The sequence below is a fragment of the Canis lupus genome, chromosome 3 (assembly GCF_011100685.1).
Source record: "Canis lupus familiaris isolate Mischka breed German Shepherd chromosome 3, alternate assembly UU_Cfam_GSD_1.0, whole genome shotgun sequence".
In the NCBI taxonomy this organism is placed as follows: Eukaryota; Metazoa; Chordata; class Mammalia; order Carnivora; family Canidae; genus Canis; species Canis lupus.
The window spans coordinates 54,636,471-54,656,753 of NC_049224.1; the positions used below are offsets into that span (position 1 = coordinate 54,636,471).

Sequence of the window (20,283 nt, forward strand, 5' to 3'; positions counted from 1 at the left end):
GAGGCCACAATGCCCGCCCAGTGATGACCAGGACCCAGTGCCATGGCAGGCTGGAGACTGCTGGTGTCCTGCATGGGTCCTTAGACCTCACCCCACCACTGCCCACGGCCCCAGGCCTGTTTCTGCTAGTGTGTGTCCTATTACGACTCCAGGGGGCTGTTACCATTGGCCCAGAGTTCTGGCTGGGTTCAGTCTCATTCCTCCAGATGGGCCAAACCTCCCACCTCCCCTCAGTAGCACCATGATCTCTGCCTTTACCCCATGCAGTTTCCTGTGGGTCCCCTAACGAGCTGAACTCGCCAGCACCTTTCTGTTCGGTGGCAGGTGTCCTGGAGGGCTGTGTTCTGGGGCCTTGGACTACAGTTTGTGCTTGGACTCTTCGTCATCAGAACAGAACCAGGATTTATTGCATTCCAGTGGATGGGCAACCAGATCCAGGTGTGTGCATAGGATCCAGCTGCCCAGGGTGTCTTGAGTTGCCAGAAAATAGAGGTGAGGCCGTAGAGGGGGATTGGGACCAGAACAGTGGGTGTGCCCTGGGTCCCAGACCGGGTGAGCAGCTGGGGGCCAAGCAGTGTGGCTGCTATGTCCCTCAGGCCTGGGACCACCTACCCAGATGGAGCTGTCCTTTCAGAGGCTGGTATGATGTGGAAGGGAATTTCAGGACAGGAAGCTTCTTGGGATACCCGGGTACAAGGCATGTGGCCCTAGGCAGTCACAAGTTACATGGGACTTATAATAGTTAAAAGTGCTAGAAAAAAAATACAAATGATTTACTTTGTGTACATGCATGCTTACAAATAATGTTCAGTTTCCTGAATCATGTTTTTTATTCCATTGTTTATTGTAGTAAATACACATGGCACAAAATTTACCATATTCACGATTTTTAAGTGTCATGAAGTTCATTCACACTGTTGTGCAACTGTCATGAGTCACTTCTTAAAATAGAAGTTATCGAGGGCACATGGTTAGTCCTCCACTCACCCCGGTCTCACTGTCTGGAATTTCCATGTGCTGTCTGGTGGGAAGTTGAGGGTGGAGCCGAGAAATCCCATGTCACGCCCATGGCTCTGCCGTCTTCCTGCCCCAAGAAAAAGATCTCTTGGGGAGCATATGCTCAGGGGAGCAAGCACTCATGAGTGTGCTTTCACAGAGTGCAGTGCCAGATGGTACCCAGGCCCTGTGATGCCCAGGAGGCCCGCGGTCCCTCTCCCCTGACCCCCGACCCACACCAAGGGCACTTGCATGTGGGTTGTGGGGGAAAAGACAGCGTTGCTGCTCTGGTCATGACTGTCATTTTATAGATGGGAACACAGAGTCTGGACAAGAGCACTGACTTGTCCCTGTAGTCACAATGCAAGTTCAAGACCTAAAATCAGCTCTGGCAGAAGGGTGGTCGCACAGGGACATGAGGCCACCAGCCTGGGATGGGACGGGATAGGTCATTGGTCAGAGGGAAGTGGGCAGGCACACAAGCCACCACCTAGGAGAGCCCTCAGGTGCATCTGGCTTGGGAGTTCCTCCTCCACTGCCTCTTTAGGGCTGTTCCCAAGGTCCCATCCCCAAGTGTTCCCGTGAAGCGGCTGGAAAAAGATCTCTTGGGGAGCATATGCTCAGGGGAGCAAGCACCCGTGAGTGTGCTTTCACAGAGTGCAGTGCCAGGTGGTACCCAGGCCCTGTGACGCCCTGGAGGCCTGCGGTCCCTCTCCCCTGACCCCCAGGCTGCTAGACAGCCCTGTGGCCAGCAAGGTCCCCCCAGCTCACCCGGCCCAGCTTCCTGGTCTCCCTCCAGATTTTTACTTTGTTTTGTGTTTTGCTTTCAGATCTTCCTGAGCTACACGGATGTCGGTTCCAGCTTCGTGTTTGGGGAGGCGATGGTCAAGGGTGTCTTCGCATTTCAGGTCAGCTCGACTCTTGGCCCATGAGGCCTGTAGCCGGGGTCACTGGGCGCCTCCAGCTGGGGTGGGGGGGTGTCTGGGCAAACAGGTGGGCCAGGAGGACTCCTGCTGAGGGAGCCACGGCCTGGATGCTGGGGAAGAACAAGCCTCGGGGTGCTGAGCCGGGGTGGGGGGCCCACAGTGTTTTCCTCTGCCGCTGTTTTCAGTGTATTTTGTAAAATTTGCCAAGTAAGATATGTCTGTATTCTTTTCCTTAAAAGTCAACCCCCAGATGATAGAATCACGTAAGGCTGAGGACTAGAAGCGGGGGACAGGGGGCCGGCACCTGCTTTCGCCTTAGCCCCCACCATGCTGCAGGGAACCTTAGTCCTAAGTGGCCTTCTCAGGCTGCTTCTACTTCCAGGGCCTCTCGGGCCACCCCTGCAGGAAGCTGGCCAGCTGCAAGCTATGACTCTCCTCTGGACTCTTCTGGGCCTGCAGCCCCTCCCTCCCTCCCTCTGTCCTTCTCTCCTTCCAGTAACCAACCAGTTTTTAATGTGCCTCCTGCAGTGCAAATGCTATGGGGGAAACTGACGACCCCAAGGCCTTATTGCGTGTGGCGGGGCCCCTACCCTGACTTTAACGGGCAGCCTGCGCTGAGTTTGCCATGGTGCAGCCTGTCCACTGTTCTGAGTGGAAGTGCAGCTGCATTTCTTCTTTGTCCGGTTGGTGGTGGCCTGAGCACCCACGTGCCTCCTTCCCTAAGGAAGGAGCCTCTGGCATGGCTCCCTTCTGCCTCCTCCCTGACCCAAGCTGTCTAAGGACCCTGAACCTGAAGCCCCCTCCAGGCATAAGCTCCACTTCTGATGCCAAGTAGAGAGAGAGACTTCCTGCCACTGTGGCCGTGGCACCATGGACAGGAACTCATGCTGCCTCCTGGAGGACACCCTAGACCACTGTTACCACGGGGCTGCTGTGCGGGATCCCACATGTAGGTTCAGGAGGTTTCTGTTCTTTATTACTCTGGCCATTATTTCTAGAGCCTTCCCATCCCACGGTGGGTGTTGGGCCCCAGAGGTTTCCAGCCTGAGCCATAGGCTTGGCTGCACGTTTCTGGGCTGATGTTGAGCTGGATTATGAGTCTAGACATCTCCAGCTCCACTTCCCCTGCCACCAGCTTGTGGTGAGGTCCTCTTGGCGTCACAGTGTCTGTGCCAGCAACTCTTGGGAAAACTTCTACTTTATCCAAGGCATTCTAATAATGTCAATCCTAGGACGAATGAAGGAGGGGACCTGTCCTCTCAGGGGTCTTGTGCCCTGGGATGAGCTTGTCCATCATGTTTCTCAGACCAGCTCTGTGTAGAGGAGGGACCTGGAGGGGCAGCCTCTGCCAGCCCCCTCTGAAGGTCTCCTGACACCATCCCTGTAGGGTGGGGGAGGGCTGCTCCCTTCACATTGGCATTTGCAAGAGGGGGCCACCCAAGGTTCCAGGGAGACGCAGGGAAGACCGGCTCCAGCATGACTTCTTGTGCTCGCCAGAGAGACAGCAGCCAGCATCTTCTCATTCCTTTAGAGACAAACATACAACACTCTGTGGTTTGACCTCCCCAGGCTGTCATTTCAAGTGCAGTGGGCACAACGGAAAGTGCTGGGGGAGTCTATGCAGGGAGGCATGGCTTAAGCCAGGGGCAGCGAGGAGGACTCCCCAAGGAGGCGGTGTTTGACGTGGGGCTGCAGGATGTGCAGGAAAGGAGAGATTTGGATGCGCAGATAGGCGAGAGGAGGAAGTTCATGGGATAAGCACCCAGGTAAGAAAGCACAGGTGTGTCTCAGGTACAGGGCGAAGTTCCTTTTGGTGGCATGGGAGTTATTTGCAGGAAGGCACAGGCTAGGGCTCAACCCAGAAGTTTGGTGGGACAGTACCTGGAAGGGCCCTAATGCCGGGAGGGGGCACCTGGGTTTTGTCCCCAGGAAATGGAAGCTATTGAAGATTTTTTGAGCGGGGAAGGACTGTTTGGAGCTTTGGGACGGTAATCATGTCAATAGTGGGTAGGATGGGCTGTAGCTGGGATGTTTGGAATAGAGGGCCAGAGGAGGCTGCCCCATACCCATGTGGTGACCTGGGGCCACCAGGCTGCCACAGTGCAGGAGAGAGGTCACTGTGGGGAATGGAGGCCAAGGGGGCCTGCAGGAAGCACATTGTTTAGTTCCGCATCTTGTAGCTGTGTTTGCATTTAGCCATTTGAGGGCAGGGCCTTGGTCTTACTCATCCTTGTGTCCCTTAACTGACCCTGAGCCCTACAAACCCCCGCCCAGCGCCTGGACACTGCTCTTTGAGGAACAAATGGTGGTTCTTCTGTGTCTGCACGTGGGAAGTCCCTCTGTGCCTGCTGGGAAGGTCTGACTCTGTGAGCCACGGCTGTGGGTTGGGATCCTTCTCCTGGCTGGGCCGCCATTCCCATGACTGTGTGGTCCTGAGCAGCTTTCCCTTTGGCCCAAGACCAGCGCTGAACTCTTCTTTCTCCAAACCTCCCCAGCAGAGCCCATAGCTTCCCAACCCTCTGGAGCCAAGAGCTACACAGCGTCTTTGCAGCAAGTTCCAGGGCCACCAGAAACCCTTTTGTCCACCTCTAGATCTGAGATCTTGATGGAGCAGAGAAGAAAAGCACAGGGAGAAGGAAATAATAACAGCTCCTAGGTGTGGAGCAAGAACCATGTGCTTGGCACTCACTTTGCCTCCACAACCACCCATGAGGGAAATGCTATCATTATCCTCTTTTTCACAGAGGAGGATACTGAGGTTCAGAGTGGTTGTTACTTGCACAAAGCCACAAAGCTAATGAGTGCTGGGATCCAGATTGGAACCCAGGTCCAAAGCTCTTGTTTATTAGTTTCTGTGCCTTGATATCAAAGCACTTTCCTTGATAGACAGCGGTAACAAAGGGGCCCAGACCTTAGATGTTTGTTTTTCCTTTGTTTTTGAAGAAAAGAATATTCTTTAGGATTGCTTGGTTGCAAGTGACAGAAACCCATTTAACACTTGCTTTAAAGGGAGGAGAGAGGGAGGGCTGTTTCTTGCCTTGCCTACTGGAAGGCAAGGTACAGCTAGTGCAGGCTGGACCCTGGGCTGTCAGGTTCATGGCCCCCAGCCCCATACTTCTGCATATGCCAGGACATTAGCTTCACTCTTGCATACCAGATCTTCCCCTGGCCCCCAGCAACATCAGGTGCTCATTCTTACAGCATGTTCTCCCAGAATGAGGGAAACTCTTCTCTGCCAACCCAAGTTAGAAAACCCTGGGACAAGCTTCAGATTGCTCTGCCTTAGGTCATGTGACCCTTTCTGGACCAAACGCTAAGTCCAGTGCATGGGATGCTACAGTGGGAAAAACTGGGGTCTTGTGCTCCCACCCAAAGCCAGGGAGTCAGGTGCTCTGATTGAGTGGTAGCTGCCCTAAGAAGCTTATCATTCCAAGGAGCATTGCCCAGGAGAGGCAGTACTGTTCCTCTGTGATAGAAGGTCCTATAGGACCTGTGATTTGCTGCATTTCCAGGGTGCACTTGTGTTCCAAGTGAGTGTTTGTGGTCTGGTACAGGAGCAGGGCCCAGATGACAGCTAACATTCCTGTTGGGGGAAACAGCAATGACAGTCCCTCTTGGCCACAACTCAGGGCCATATTTGAGAGTCTAGGCCGTACTTCCTGACCAGTCAGGTGCTTAGCTCCTGACTTAGTGGTAAGTGACAGAAACACAACTCAAATTGACTTAAGCCAAAAAAAATCCAAAATAAAACAGAACTAAAAAAATCAAGATTAAGTTCTGTAACTGAGAAATCCAGGGGCCTCAGATCCTGCTGGATCCACGTATTGAGCATCCCCTGGGATCCACCTGCTCCATGTCCTGGTTCTATGTTCTTGATGTTGGCCTCAGTCTTGGTCTCGGGTAGGCTCCCTTGAGCTGGTGGCAAAGAGATACCAGGCTTACGTCCAAACAACTGAGCAACCTTACCTAGAGGGAGGGAAAGAGAGAGAGCAAACCTGATTTTCACCAATTCTAGCATGAAATCCAGGAGTGGACTATTCTTGGTCTGGCTTGGAGTACAAGCCATCTCTGAATTGGAGCCATGGAGGGTAAATGGCTTTGGTCCACCAAACCTGGAGCCGATTGGGTGAGAGTGGAGGAGGGGGTGGTTTCCCAAAGGAAAACTAAGGCTTTGTCACCAAAAGCAGCAGGGGAAGGGGTGCGGGGGCAGGCCAAGCAGCAGTCCATGGATGTCCCTACCCTGCTTCTCTCCCATTCCAGCACTGAAACGATCCCCTGGCTTGCTGCCGTGTCCATCATCTCATGAAAGTTAGTTGTGTGTCTTCCCATCTTTTCTCCCTTTCTGGAAGAACATGTGCACACTTGCTACCTGCCTATCTCCCTAAATCACCCTGTACAAGCATGGCTTCAAAGACTGTTGGGCTGGAAGGGAGCTCATTGATCTTTGCCCCCCACACCGATATTACAGATGGTCAAACCACACTCCAGAGGAACAGTGGCCTGGGCTCAGGCACCCAGTGAGTTAGGGCAGAGTGAGGGCTAGGAGAGGGTGTTTGAACTACCAGCCAAGCGGTGTTTTCTTCTCATACTGTAAGTTGAAGTCAGGGACATCACCTCTCCCTTCCAAATTCAAAAGGTAACCTTAATCAAAAGGTAACCTTAATTTAATGTTAAATTTAAAACCTATTAAATGGTTGCTAAAGACTTTGAGTTTGAATATTCAGCCAAGAGAGAAAAAAGAAGGGAGGTGAGTTTATCATTAGCCAGACTCAGCATTTCCCAGTCAAATGCTAACCTTTTTTTTTTTTTTTTTTTTTTTTTTTGGCCCCTGGAAGGCCCTGTCCTCTGGTCAAACTCATGGTTAGTGTATTAGATGGTGGCCTCCTTCCCTAAGACAGACCAGATCAGGGAGGACTCAAATGCCCCATGGTCCTGGAATTTCCTTCTTCACAAGATTCATTAATCGCAAAATTTCACTCACCCCCTTGCCTATTAGCTTCTCCCGCACCACGCCCCTCCCTGCATCACACACACATTCACACATGCACACACACACACACACACACACAGGCACTTGCTAAGCTTGGGACTGGTCCTCAAGATGGGAGTGGTTTTGTTGGCGCCAAGTCGAATGGAAGACTCAGGAGCTTTCTTTGCTTTCTTTCCATGGATCACATGGATGGAGTCCAAGGCCTTTGGCTCTTGATGGCCTGGGGAAGTCTCCTCTGAGCTCACTCAGATTTTCAAAATCCAAGCTGCTTCCTGCTGGGCCATGTCCAGCTCATCACTTCTCCAGGAAATTGAGTCTCTGCCTGGGGCTTCTCTGTCCCTCCACCTCTCCTGCCCTGGAGTCCAGCGCCGTCGACGTGGCAGCCACCTCTTGACTGTGTCTTCTTGAGTAATCATTCCACCTTGGCTCCATCTCCCTTCTGGTAATTTCCCACCCACATAGTCACCTCCCCTGAGGTTCCTGCATCCTTCCTGGACCTGGCTGGCCTGGTGGCGCATGCTCACTTGTTCCTTCACCATGGCTCCAGCCTCTGGAACATGCACCCACATACGAAGCTCAGCAGCACTGCTCAATGTTCTCTCCCTGAAGACCACCTAGCTGAAAGAAAATGTTTTCATCTCCCAAGGGTTTCAGCGTGTCTGCCTGTTGCAGCCTCAGCCATCCCCATGGTTGGCAATGCCACATTTGACCAAAAATAAAAGGCAAATAAGAAAAGGGCTAAAAGGCACATGGTTGATTTAAGAATCAAGGGGTCCCTGGTAACCTCAGTGAGTGGGATTTTCAGGGAAGGGTGTGGGAAGTGGAAACCAAGGTGTGGGAAGTAAGTGGAAACCAGGGTGGGGTGCTAGGAGAAGAGGGATAGGGCGATTGGACTGGGAGAGATCTTGTGAGAACCTGGCATCTGCAAAGGTCTCTTTTTTTTTTCTTATTTATTTTTTATTGGTGTTCAATTTGCCAACAAATAGCATAACACCCAGTGCTCATCCCATCAAGTGCCCCCCTCAGTGCCCGTCACCCAGTCACCCCCACCCTCCGCCCACCTCCCTTTCCACTACCCCTTGTTTGTTTCCCAGAGTTAGGAGCCTCTCATGTTCTGTCTCCCTTTCTGATATTTCCCACTCATTTTTTCTCCTTTCCCCTCTATTCCTGCAAAGGTCTCTGAAGGAGACTTTGACAGGCAGTTGGGCATGAGAAGCAGAGTGGTTAGAGCACTGAGGGCAAGGGGTGGTGGCAGCAGGAAGTCAGGAGGCCTTGGCGTGGCCTTGGAATAAGTGCCCTCAGCCTTTCTGTAAGGGGAGTGGTGGAGTAGGCATTGTGGCACCCCCCCCCCCAGAGGGATCTTCCAGCTTTGTGTGCCTGTTTGGTTAGTATCACACATACATGCTCTCTTTTTTCCTCCTTTTTTTCCCCTTTATTTTTATTGAAATATAGCCAACATAATATCCTATTAGTTCCAGGTATATATCATAGTGCTTCGATATTCTTAGACATTATGAAATGATCCCCACAATAAGTCTTCTTATAAGTCATCTGTTGCTGTACAAAGTTATTACAATATTATCAACTGTATTCCCTATGCTGAACATTGCATTCCTGTGACTTATTTACTTTTTGAAATTTTTAAATTTTTAATTTATTTATCTATTTATTTCAAGCAGGTTCCACACCCATTGTGGAGCCCAATGTGGGGCCCTATCTCATGACCCTGAGATCGTGACTGAGCTGAGATCAAGAGTCAGATGCTAAACCAACTGACCCATCCAGGCATCCCCTTTGTGGTTTTGATAATAGTCAAACTGACCAATGTGAGGTGATCTCTCATTGTGGTTTTGATTTGCATTTCCCTGGTGATCTGTATGTTGAGCATCTTTTCATGTATCTGTTGGCCATCTGCATGTCTTTTTTGGGAAAATGGTCCTCTGCCCATTTGTTAATCGAGTTCCTTTGGGGGATATTAGTTATTTAAGTTCTTTATATATTTTTGATGTTAACACCTTAACAGATATATGATTAGCAAATATCTTCTCCCATTCAGTGGGTTGTCCCTTTGTTTTGTTGTTGGTTTCCTTCACTGCACAGAAGCTTTTTAATTGGATGTAATCACATTTGCTTATTTTAGCTTTTGTCGCCCTTGCCTGAGGGGACTGATCCAAAAAAACATCGCTAACACCTATGTCAGAGAGCTCATTGCCTACGTTTTCTCCTAGGAGTTTATGGTTTCAGGTTTTACATTCAAGTCTTTAATCCATTGGAATATATTTTTGTGTATGGTGTAAGAAAGTGGTCCAGTTTCATTCTTCTGCATGTAACTCTCCAGTTTTTTCAGCACTATTTACTGAAGAGATGGTCTTTTTCCCATTGCACATTTTTGCCTCCTTGTTGTAAATTAACTGATCATACAAACATGGGCTTATTTCTGGCTCTCTATTCTATTCCTTTGATCTATGTGTCTGTTTTCGTAGCAATACCACACTGTTGTAATAACTATAGGTTTGTAGTATAGCTTGAAATCAGGAAGCATGGTACTTCCAGCTTTGTTCTTATTTCTCAAGACTGCTTTGACTATTCAGGGTCTTCTGTGGTTCTACATAAGTTTTAGGGTTATTTGTTTTGGTTCCATGAAAAATTCCACTGATATTCTGATGCTTTGGGTAGTATGGACATTTTAATAATATTAATTCTTCCAATCCATGTGCATGGGATATCTTTTATTTGTGTCACCTTTAATTTCTTTCACCAATGCCTTTTTAAAAAAAGTTTATTTGAGAGAGGCAGAGTGATCAAGCACAAATTGGGGAGAGGGATTAAGGGAGAGGAAGAAGCAGATTCCCCACTGAGTAGGGAACCCAACACAGGGCTCAATCCCAGGACCCTGGGATCATGACCTGAGCCGAAGGCAGACACTTCACCAACTGAGTCACCCAAGTGCCTCATCTCACTAGTGTTTATAATTTTCAGAGTACAGGTCTTTCACCTCCTTAATTAAATTTATTCCTAGGCATTTTATTCTTTTGATGCAATTGTAAATGGGATGTTTTCCCTTAATTTCTCTTTCTGATAACTCATTAGTGTATAGAAACACAGCTGATTTATGTATGTTAATTTTGTATCCTGCAACTTTACTGATTCATTTATTATTTCTAGTGATTGTTCGGCAGAGTCTTTAGATTTAGATTTTTTTAAATATACAGTATCATGTTATATGCAAAGAATGACAATTTTACTTCTTCCTTTCTAATTTGGATACCTTTTATTTTTTTTCTTGACTAATTGTTCTGACTAGGACTTCCAATAGTATATTGAATAGAAGTTGTGAGAGTAGACATCCTTGTCTTGTTCCTCATCTCAGAGGAAAAGTTCTCATCCTTTCATTAATGAGTATGATGTTAGCTATGGGTTTGTCATATGTGGCCTTTATTATATTGAGGTGCATCTCTTCTACATCCACTTTGCTGAGAGTTCTTTTATTTTTTTTTTAACTTTTATTTTATTTTATTTATGATAGTCATACAGAGAGAGAGAGAGAGAGAGAGGCAGAGACATAGGCAGAGGGAGAAGCAGGCTCCACGCACCGGGAGCCTGACATGGGATTCGATCCTGGGTCTCCAGGATCGCGCCCTGGGCCAAAGGCAGGCGCCAAACCGCTGCGCCACCCAGGGATCCCTGAGAGTTCTTATCATGAATGGATGTTGAATTTTGTCAAATGCTTTCTGTCCATCTTTGAGATTACCATGTGTTTTTATCATTTGTTTTTTAATGTCTATATCAAGTTGATTGACTCATGGATGTTGAACCATCCCTGCTTCCCTAGAATAAATCCCCAATGATGATGGTGTATGATCCTTTTAGTGTACTGTTGACCAACTTTGGAGTTTGTGGTTTGGAATTTTTATGGGGTTTTGTGGGGCTGGTGACAGGGCCCTTTCTGGAGTGCTTAGGCCTTTGGGGCTTGGCGTGTGGGAGTTCTTCATCAGGAAGTCATTAAAAGCTGGCTCAGCTTCCTCCATGAAGAGGAAGCATCAGGGCCACATCCTCAGTGGGTTTGGTCCTGCCTTTTAGAGCCTGTTTCCTGGTAAAAAGTTGACATTCTCTCAGAGTAAGTATATGGTCTAAACTCTAGAGCAGTGGTTCTAAGAGTGTGGCATCCAGACCAGCAGCACCAGCAGCATCTGGCAATTCTAAGGCCCAAATTCTCAGGCCTGCCCCAGACCTCCTGAATCTGAAACTCTGGGTGTGGGGCTCAACATTTGCATTTCTAGCAAATTCTTAGGTGGTATTACTGGTCCAGGCACTATACTTTGAGAACCATTGGCCTAGACAAGCTAGAAATTCCCTCTTCCTACAGTTATTGATGAGTATCGGTACTAGAAGGACCAGCCAGCTCTAAAGTTCTGAAGTGCAATGGTCCGGACTTACTTAGGGCTGCTCCCAGCTGGAAGCTCACTCCTGTAGGAGATGAATGCTTCTCCTCAGACAGAGAAATGCCTGTCCAGGACTGGCAACAGGGCAAACCTCTTTAGGGTCATGGCAGGGTCTTGGCAACCTGCACAGCAACTAGGAAGCGCTCTGTCTTTTGGCAGGTGTGTGACCTTGAGCAGGTAAGCAACACCTCACACTCTCAGTGTTCCCACTGGTGAAGGGGATTTACATCTACTTCAGTTGATTTGAGGATCGATGAGTTGCCACACACTGGGCACTGCACCTGGCACATCGCACACAGGACTGCATATAGACACATAGTAGGACTTAATGGTGCATCCTTTTCCCCGACTACAGCAACACTGCCTTCAGCTGCCTCTCCTGTCTTTTGCCATCGCTCGTGCCATAAGCCTGGGAGTTGTTTCTCAGGCTGGGAGATCATGTGGGCCTCAGGGACCTTATTAGCATGAAATGTCCCACATTAGAAAACTGGAGGTCACTTGTCTTCCATCTATCTTCCCTCCCAAGACAGTCACCCTTTAATGCAAAACACAGGTTCCCTTGCACCAAAAACCTGCGTCTCACGGGTAGAAACTCTCTCTGCTGCCAGGAGAAAGTCCCAGATCTGCAGCCAGGTCCCGCCGGCCGGGGCTCTCTGCTCCCGGGTCTGGGCCATGTCTGCAGCCCTGTCAGGCCGCCGCCGGGCAGTGCCTCTCGTGATAAATTGGACAAGCCGTCTAGACAGTACGTGATTGTCCCTGGGTCTCGCTGCGAGGGAGGGCGGATGACGTCAGCACCTCGTGTTGGGGGCGTGCCGGCGCCAGGCAGCCAGCGCAGTCACGGGGCAGGAGGAGGGCTTCTCCCCGCGCAGCACCCCCACCCCCGCAGGGAGGCTTGGGAGGGGGCGGTCAGGGACGTGGAGCGGAGCCAGTCCACATGAAGCCGCGGTGTCCAGCTGGGCAGGGACGGGAAACACCCCAGCAGGGCCTGCTTCTCCTCCCTGGTGGCGCTGCCTGGGTCAGAGGCTCTGTCGTCGTCTGGGGCCATCCTGCAGCCCCAATCCATTTTGAAGGGGAGCCTGAATGGGATCACTCAAGACTCCCCTTATTAAACACAAAAACAGCTCTTCCATCACCCCTTACGTCTCCTGAGGTAACCTTCTGGCAGAGCTAAGCTTCTCCAAGGAGCTGCCTGTTCCTGTTGTCTCCACCAGGGACCCCTGATTTCCTAGCTGTCAGGGGTCCATATCACTCCTCACCTTTCTGGAATGCTCTGATGCATCTGGCACTGCTGACTCGCCCTCCTACTTGAAGAGCTGTCCTCAGTTTCCATCACACTGCTGGCCTGGGTGTCCTCCCACCTCTCTGTATCTTCTCTGTCCCCTCCCTATGCCCCACCTTCCCCTCTTAGCCTTCAGTGACATGACCCCAGGGCCCTGTCCTTCCTCACTGCTCTGCTCACTCAGGGCGATTCCCTCGGAGAGGTACATCTGTCCCAAGGTCTCCAATCTACGCTTTCGTGCACAAGAGTCCCAACCCAACCCAGGCCTGGCCCAGACCTCTCCTCTGAGCTCCTGACCCTTTTATCGGCCTGCCCACTGAGAACTCCCCCTGGCTGTTCCCCAGGCATCTCACACCCAGCAAGTTCAAAACCCAACTGATGAACTTCCCCAAACCTCCTCTCTACCCATGTTCCCTTCCCTTGAGAGGTGTCCATCTATTACAGAAAATGATAGGAGCAGATGAGAAATTGGAAATACAGAGAAAAAAAAAAAAACAAATTTCCATAGTCCCAGCACACACAGCAGCTACTCACTGTTTGGAGGTACTGACTTCCAGCCTTTCTATTCTTTTAATATCTAGTTTCCCCACTTAATATTTTAGCTTAAGGATACACCTGCTATTATTGATTCTGCATAACTTATTTTAAAACTGGATGGGCACCTGGTGGCTCAGTCGGTGAAGCAGCTGCCTTTGGCTCGGGTCCTGATCCCAGGTCCTGGGATCCAGTCCTGCATTGGGCTCCCTGCTTATCAGGGAGCCTGCTTCCTCCTCTCCCTCTGCCTGCTGCTCCCCTGCTGGTGCTCGCTCTCTCTCTCAAATAAATAAATTCTTTAAAAACATAAAAATTAAAAAAAAAAGTTTGGAACAGATAACGCATTCTAACAGTATAAAAGAGGATGTAGTTAAAAGCAAGTCTGCCTCCCCTACCAACACCTATTCCCTCCCCAAGGCAACTCCCTCCTTTGCATATACTTCAATGATACTGTGTGCAGCACAAGCACACGCACAGTGCCACCCCCTGCCTTCCTTACACATAGAACAGCACAGCGTACACCCTGTTTACACCTTCCGCTTTCTCATATGAGATGCTGTCTTGGAAATTCTTCCCTAACTGCCCATGGAGAGCCTCCTCATTCTTGTTTCCAGACTCTTGGTCCCCTGCTGCATGGTCATGCGGTTATGAAACCAGTCCTCTGCCGACAGACATCCCTGGGTTGGCAATCCTTGCTATTATAAATCAGACTGCAGCAGAGATGCAGTGGGGTGGTGCCAGGGCACTGGTGGGGAGCGAAGGGACATGAAGGAAGTTATGAAGGAAGAACAGATGAGGCCTGGAGGAGGCAGAGACGAGCCTGGTAACTGGAAGCGGGGTAACAGGACCACAGGCCCCCTGTGAGTCTAGTTCTTGGCTCATTGGTCCTGAGAAATGAGCAGCTTTTTCCTTGACCCTGTCAGATCTCCAAGTGGCAAGGCCATGGACAAAGTGGATTGCCTGAGGACCCCTAGGCCCTGAGTCCCATGCGGGGATCTGCCTCTAACCCCAGCGCCTGTGCTCTCCCCCCTGGCAGGTTCTGCCCATTGTCATCTTCTTCAGCTGTGTCATGTCAGTTCTGTACTATGTGGGCCTCATGCAGTGGGTGATTCAGAAGGTGAGTCCCCAAAGCCATGGCCTGGGCTCTCCAGGACCTACCTCCTCATGGGGTTTGTGCTCTCCCAGAGGCCTTGGACCCAGAGCCCGAACCCTCCCTAACACCCTGGCCCCTAGAGCCTGCACCTTCCCAGAACCCTGCTACAAAGGCCCACACCCTCCCACTCAGAGTCTACCATTAGCCAAACATCTTTCGCAGCGTCTCTTGTCACGAAACTCAGGAGAAATGGCACCAAATCCAATGTGGTGTTTGTGTGAGGGAAGTTTGCAGAAATGAGGTTGCCTTGAGAAGGAATGTCAGGGAAAGAAATCACTTATACCAGAAAGATCTTGAGAGACTGGATCAGTGGGCCACGTTGGCTAGACTTAGCTGGTATAAATGTCAAACCCTGTGCTTATGTTCATAAAACTCCGCCACACAAATCCAAGATGCAGGAGGCAGCACTGGATGCCAACTGGACCTGGCAGTGAGTGAGTCAGGTTTTAGCTGATTGAGCTCAGAATAACCCAGAAGCAGCGGGTGGCTGCCAGAAATGCAAAAACCACCTGTGTTATGGTGAGAGTGCACAGTGCAGGGCAGGAGGGAGGCAGCTCTCACCAAATCTGGAGGATGTGTTTAGCCCAGGGGCTATGACAACTGAGGCACCAGGGGAACAGTGACAGGCCCAGACACCATGCTCTCCACAGAATGGTTGGAGGAAGGAGGGCTGGCGAGCCTGGAAAAGAAGGCTAGGGCAGAGGAGGTTAGGGTAGGAGAGCTGTCTCCAAATTTGTATAGAAGGAAGGTTAGCGAAAGGGCAGCTAGAGACATTCCTGCAGTGGGGAAAAATTCCAGGGAAGCTGACTTCATCTTGATTGAAATGATGAACTTTCTAATACAATGTTACATAGTGGGTTAACACATGTTACTAGGTAAAGGGATCCTGTGGTCAAATAGCTTTGTGAAGCTGGGCTAGACAAATTTAAACAATTTTTTGTGTGTGTGCAGGGCTTCTCAGAGCCTTTACTAAGCTGATAAGTATTTGGTAACCTCCGAGGTGTGTGTACAGCAATTCTCAAGTATACTGGGCTAGGGAATCCTTTGGAATTCCTCTGTATGGAAACAGAGGACGTGCTATTTTAGAGGCGCTGTTATAATGAATAGAGCTACCCTAAGGCGGAGTGGGTGGCCTTTGGGACGTGGTAAACCCCCATGAATAGAGGTGTGGAAGGAGACACATAGGCGAGGGTTTCCTCTGCTGGGCTGGAAGTTGGAAGGAAGATTATCAAGTACTTGCAACCCACTCCGACCCTCTCCAACTCGGGGTCTGCTGATCCCACTCTGCCTCCTAGATCAGCTGGCTGATGCAGACCACCATGGGCACCACGGCCACTGAGACCCTGAGTGTGGCAGGGAACATCTTTGTGAGCCAGGTGGGTACTGCGGCTTCCTGCCCTCCTGCTCTCAGCAGCAGCCCCAGGGAGGGCGGGTGTTCTGGGTCCCTGGAGCTCTGATTCAGTCTGTGGAAGAGATGCTTAGACATTCTGCCAGGATCACCAAAGGTGGCTACCGGGGATGCTCTGTGTGGGGGTGCACTGTCTGCTTGGGACATGCCAGGGAGGACGGGCCTCTGTGTGGTGCCTCCTACGGCTCTAGGCCTCGGAGGTCTGGTCAGCTTAGAGACTCATAAATCCTATAGGTGGCGCCCACCTTCCTCCCTTCCCGTAGAAACAGGCTTGAGGGCAGGAGGAACTTGCCAGGACCCCAAAATGTAAGCCTGGACTCAGAATCCAGCTTTTCCCCTTCCTGGTCGGAGTTCCTTACACGACATCATTTTATCTTCTTTTTTTCCCCGCCTCTTTCTGAAATGTACTTTCCAAAGCAAATGTGACTCTGAAGGCACCTGTCAGTCCTGAGCCCCTTTCAGAAGGCCCAGCCCTCCTGGGGGTGAGACTCCCAAGCCCATTCCAGGGACCTAGCCCATGGGACCAACACTGGAGTCATCAAAAGACATCCTTGCCCCAGGGATGCCGTATTTCACTGGACAGTTTTGGAAACTGGAGAAAATTTACATCTTTTTTGGCTATAGTACCAGTGTGTTGCTTTCAAAGGGTTTTTTTTTTTTTTTTGAAGCCATTTAAGACAGATGTGCTCTTAGATAAATTGTCTTGAATCCCTTATGATGTTTAAAATGAGGCAAAAGAGGGGCACCTGGGTGCCTCAGTGGTTAAGTATCTGCCTTTGGCTCAGGTCATGATTCCAGGGTCCTGGGATCAAGCCCTGCATTGGGCTCCCTGCTCAGCAGGGAGTCTGCTTCTCTCTCCCTCTGCTGCTCCCCCTGCTTGGGCTCTCTCTCTCTCTCTGTCAAATAAAAAAGGATTTTATAATATAAATAAATAAGTTTTTAAAAACCCACAAGCCAGATCATGCCACTCCTTCCCAGGCAAGGGCACTCCCTACCCTGGCTGGCCCACCTGCCCTTCCTCCCCCAGCTCCAGCCATACCCCATACTGACCTGCTCCCAGGTCCTCAAAACTGCCCAGCTCAAATCTGCCACAGGGCCCTTGCTGTGCTACCAAACTCAACAGCTGGCGCCTGTGGTCTCAGCTCTAATGTCACCTCCTAGGAAGGTCTTTGCTTGTTACTCAGTTCTAAATACCTTGTGTGTAGGTATTCGCCTACACATATCTCCATAGCTTTTAGCACAAAGATATGCTATTTATCTACTTGGTTCCTGTTGATTATCTGTTTCTTCCTACAACCCACCGTCCTCCACAGCACCCAGGATAAAAACTCCTTGAGGACAGGGGCTCTGTCTTGTTTACCCCCACCATCTCTATTCCATAGAACATTCTGGAACACAGGAGGTGCTCAATAACTTTATTAAGTGGATAAATGAGTGGCTCCAGGCTTCCTCAGATGCCCTGGAGTAAACACATCACCTAATGCCCATTCCCTTTCTGGCAAACCTATGGCTTTACTGGAAGCTCAGGCCCAGAGTTACATCTGCTTCTGGCCCTTTGCGTGAACAAGAGTGATTCTCTGAACCTCTCTAATTCTGTTTGCTCTCCTGGGAAATGGGGGTGACCACTTCTTTCTCAGAAGGTCATGAGTGATGAATGCAGGGTACTTCGTGGGGGTGCTAGGATGTAGTGAGTATTTGACACAGGGGAGCATCATCAGGCCAACAGGAAGGGCTGTGGGTCCTTCCATAGAGGCAGATGAATGCCGAGGTTCAGGGAGGCCCAACTAAGTACAGACCACGGTCCCAAACCCACCTTGCTGTCCCTGCCCCTGAGATCCCCAGGACCCACAGTGACGTGCCCACTCCTGGGGGGAGGGAGGACACTCTGGTGCCCGCACTGGCCTGGCCAGCTCTGGTTGTCTAATATCTTTCCTGTTTGCAGACTGAGGCTCCTCTGCTGATCCAGCCCTACTTGGCAGACATGACGCTCTCTGAAATCCATGCTGTCATGACCGGAGGCTACGCCACCATTGCTGGGAGTCTGCTGGGTGCCTACATCTCCTTTGGGGTATGGAGAGCTCTCCCTTTGCTTGCTGAAAACCTCAAGAACCCATAACCCTCCTTTGTGGGAGCCCCACATAGTCCATGGCTAGAGGCAGCCTAGAGTCTTCTCTCCTGGGTTGTCTGGAACCTGGGCTGTGGTGATGCTCCAGAATAAGGCCGGCCAGGTGGGCTGGACCCTTCGGGGTTCTCATGTGGGCCAGTGGGGGCAAGGGTTCCCAGTGTTCCACCTACTGAACACTTCTCATGGACCAGGAAACTGCTTGGTATCTCAGCATCCACATTTTACAGATGAGGAAGTTGAGGCTCAGAGAACAAGTGAGATGCCCCAGCCAGGATTCGGGCCCACATCTGTCTGACTGCAAGACTCACACACACAGTCGCTCATCTGGGCTGTTCCTGAAGCTCTGTCCTACTCCTTCTACCCTCCTCTTCCCCACGCCTTTGCTGGGTACAAATCCGCCCTCAGTTCCAAAATTATTGCTTGTGCAGCTTTTGAGCGCAATACATTTCTAGGTCAAATTCCAATGGTGTGACTCGAGCCCTTACACCAATTCCAATACTGCGTGGCAAGCAGAGATGAATCTGCATGTGTCCCAATGTGTCCCCTGCAGAGCGCCTGGTAATAGCCTCTGTACTTTTTTGTACTTTCACATGCAAATCTTTAAAGACCTTACTGTTTTTCTTAACTATCAAAGAAATATTTGCTTCTTGCAGAAGTGAAGAAAGTAAAAAGAAAAAAAAACACTTCAAATCCACTTCTCAAGGGAACTGCTTTTACCAGATTAGAAGATTAGAATGGCAGGTCTCTAACTGGGACCTTGTTAGAAATGCAAATTCTTGGGCCCCACCCTAAACTGGCTGAATCCGAAATGCTGGGGATGGGGCCCATATCCTGTATTACAACAACCCTTCAGATGAGAACCACTGACTTAAAATACATCATTCTTGATCTTTCTGTGTAGTCATTTAAGTATATGTACCTGAATACACACATATTTGCTTTTGCTTTTTTACTCAAAATGAGATAATTCTACCAATGCTTTTAGGCAGTTTGCCTTTTTCTTGCAAAATTCTGAGCATGGCACAAAATCCAGAAGTATAAGGAAAAGGTTGACAGAGTTACTAATAAAAATGAAAAACATCTGTATGGTGAAAGTCACAATTTTTAATAAGTTTAAATGATTGAGATCAGGTGAAAATAGTTCATAAATCATAAAAAGATATTCCAGCTCACGGATAGTTCAAAGAAACTAAAACAATAGTGACTTCTGTTTCTTCTAGAAGATATGCATTATTTTATATGCCACTAAATGGCAAGGCTATGGGGGCACTCTTGACAGGAGTGTAATGCGTGTCACCTTTTGGGAGAACGTCTGTCAGTTTTAAAATACTGTTTCCCAGGGCATCTGGGTGGCTCAGTCAATTAAAGATTTTTTTAAAATATATTTTTTTTATGAGACAGAGAGAGAGAGAGAGGCAGAGACACAGGAGGAGGGAGAAGCAGGCTCCATGCCGGGAGCCCAACACGGGACTCGATCCCAGGACTCCAGGATTGCGCCCTGGGCCAAAGGCAGGTGCCAAACCGCTGAGCCACCCAGGGATCCCCTGGCTCGGTCAATTAAGCATCTAACTTTGGTTCAGGTCGTGATCCTGGGGTCCCAGGACTGGTTCTCCTGCTTGGCAGGGAGCCTGCTTCTCCTCCTCCTCCTGCACCCTCCCCCCACCCCCCACCCCAGGTTGTGCTCTTCTCTCTTTCAAGTTGATAAAAGAAAATCTTTAAAAAAACAAAACTCTTTCCCTTTGATCCAGTTAGGAATATTATGATACAGAAATATTTTCAGGGGCACCTGGGTGGCTCAGTCAGTTGGGTGTTTGCCTTCAGATCAGGTCATGATCTCAGGGTCCTGGGATCAAGTCCCACCTAGGGCTCCCTGCTCAGTGGGGAGTCTGCTTCTCCCTCTGCCTCTGCCTGCTGCTCCCCCTGCCTGTGCTCTTGCTCTCTGTGTCAAATAAATAAAATATTGTTTAAAAAAGAAATATTTTTATAAGTGGTCAAAAAATGTTAAATTCCAACATTATTTGCAATAACAAACAAAAAAGGAAAGAAAGAGCAACAACCTAAGTAACATCCATATCATGCACCATCACTCACCCTCTAGAGTGAGGTGGGCCTCCTTGGTCAGATGGAGAATGAGGACTGTCTTCCACTGTCTGCAGGGTCTCCTGAGGGATGCTCTGTGTGTGTGTGTGTGTGTGTGTGTGTGTGTGTGCACGCACCTGTGTGTGCGTAGGGGGGAGTGATGCTAGAATAACCCACACTGTCCCCTCCTCTGGTCCCAAATCCTACCTGTCTTTTTCATTTCTGTTCTCAGGAGTGGGCAAGGAGTTGAGCCAACCTGCCCTAAGTCCCTTCTTCCTTCAGCACAGGGGTCACACAGCTAAGCTCAGCTGCAGATACATACAGAGCTGCTCAGGCCCCAGCAGAGTGGAT

The 20,283-nt window shown here is 49.8% G+C and overlaps 1 protein-coding gene across 6 annotated transcripts in view; it reads left to right on the plus strand.

Moving 5' to 3' along the window:
- SLC28A1 (solute carrier family 28 member 1) overlaps positions 1–20,283 on the plus strand; it is a 49,372-nt gene that overhangs the window by 16,834 nt on the left and 12,255 nt on the right. For 5 of the 6 annotated variants that reach the window (XM_038532917.1, XM_038532919.1, XM_038532916.1 and 2 more), the window contains 5 exons: positions 325–438; positions 1,827–1,904; positions 14,204–14,284; positions 15,616–15,696; positions 17,671–17,796. In XM_038532917.1, the coding sequence (XP_038388845.1) occupies positions 325–438; positions 1,827–1,904; positions 14,204–14,284; positions 15,616–15,696; positions 17,671–17,796 (480 nt within the window). The remainder of the gene's footprint in view (positions 1–324; positions 439–1,826; positions 1,905–14,203; positions 14,285–15,615; positions 15,697–17,670; positions 17,797–20,283) is intronic. The other variant, XM_038532920.1, reaches the window with a different exon arrangement.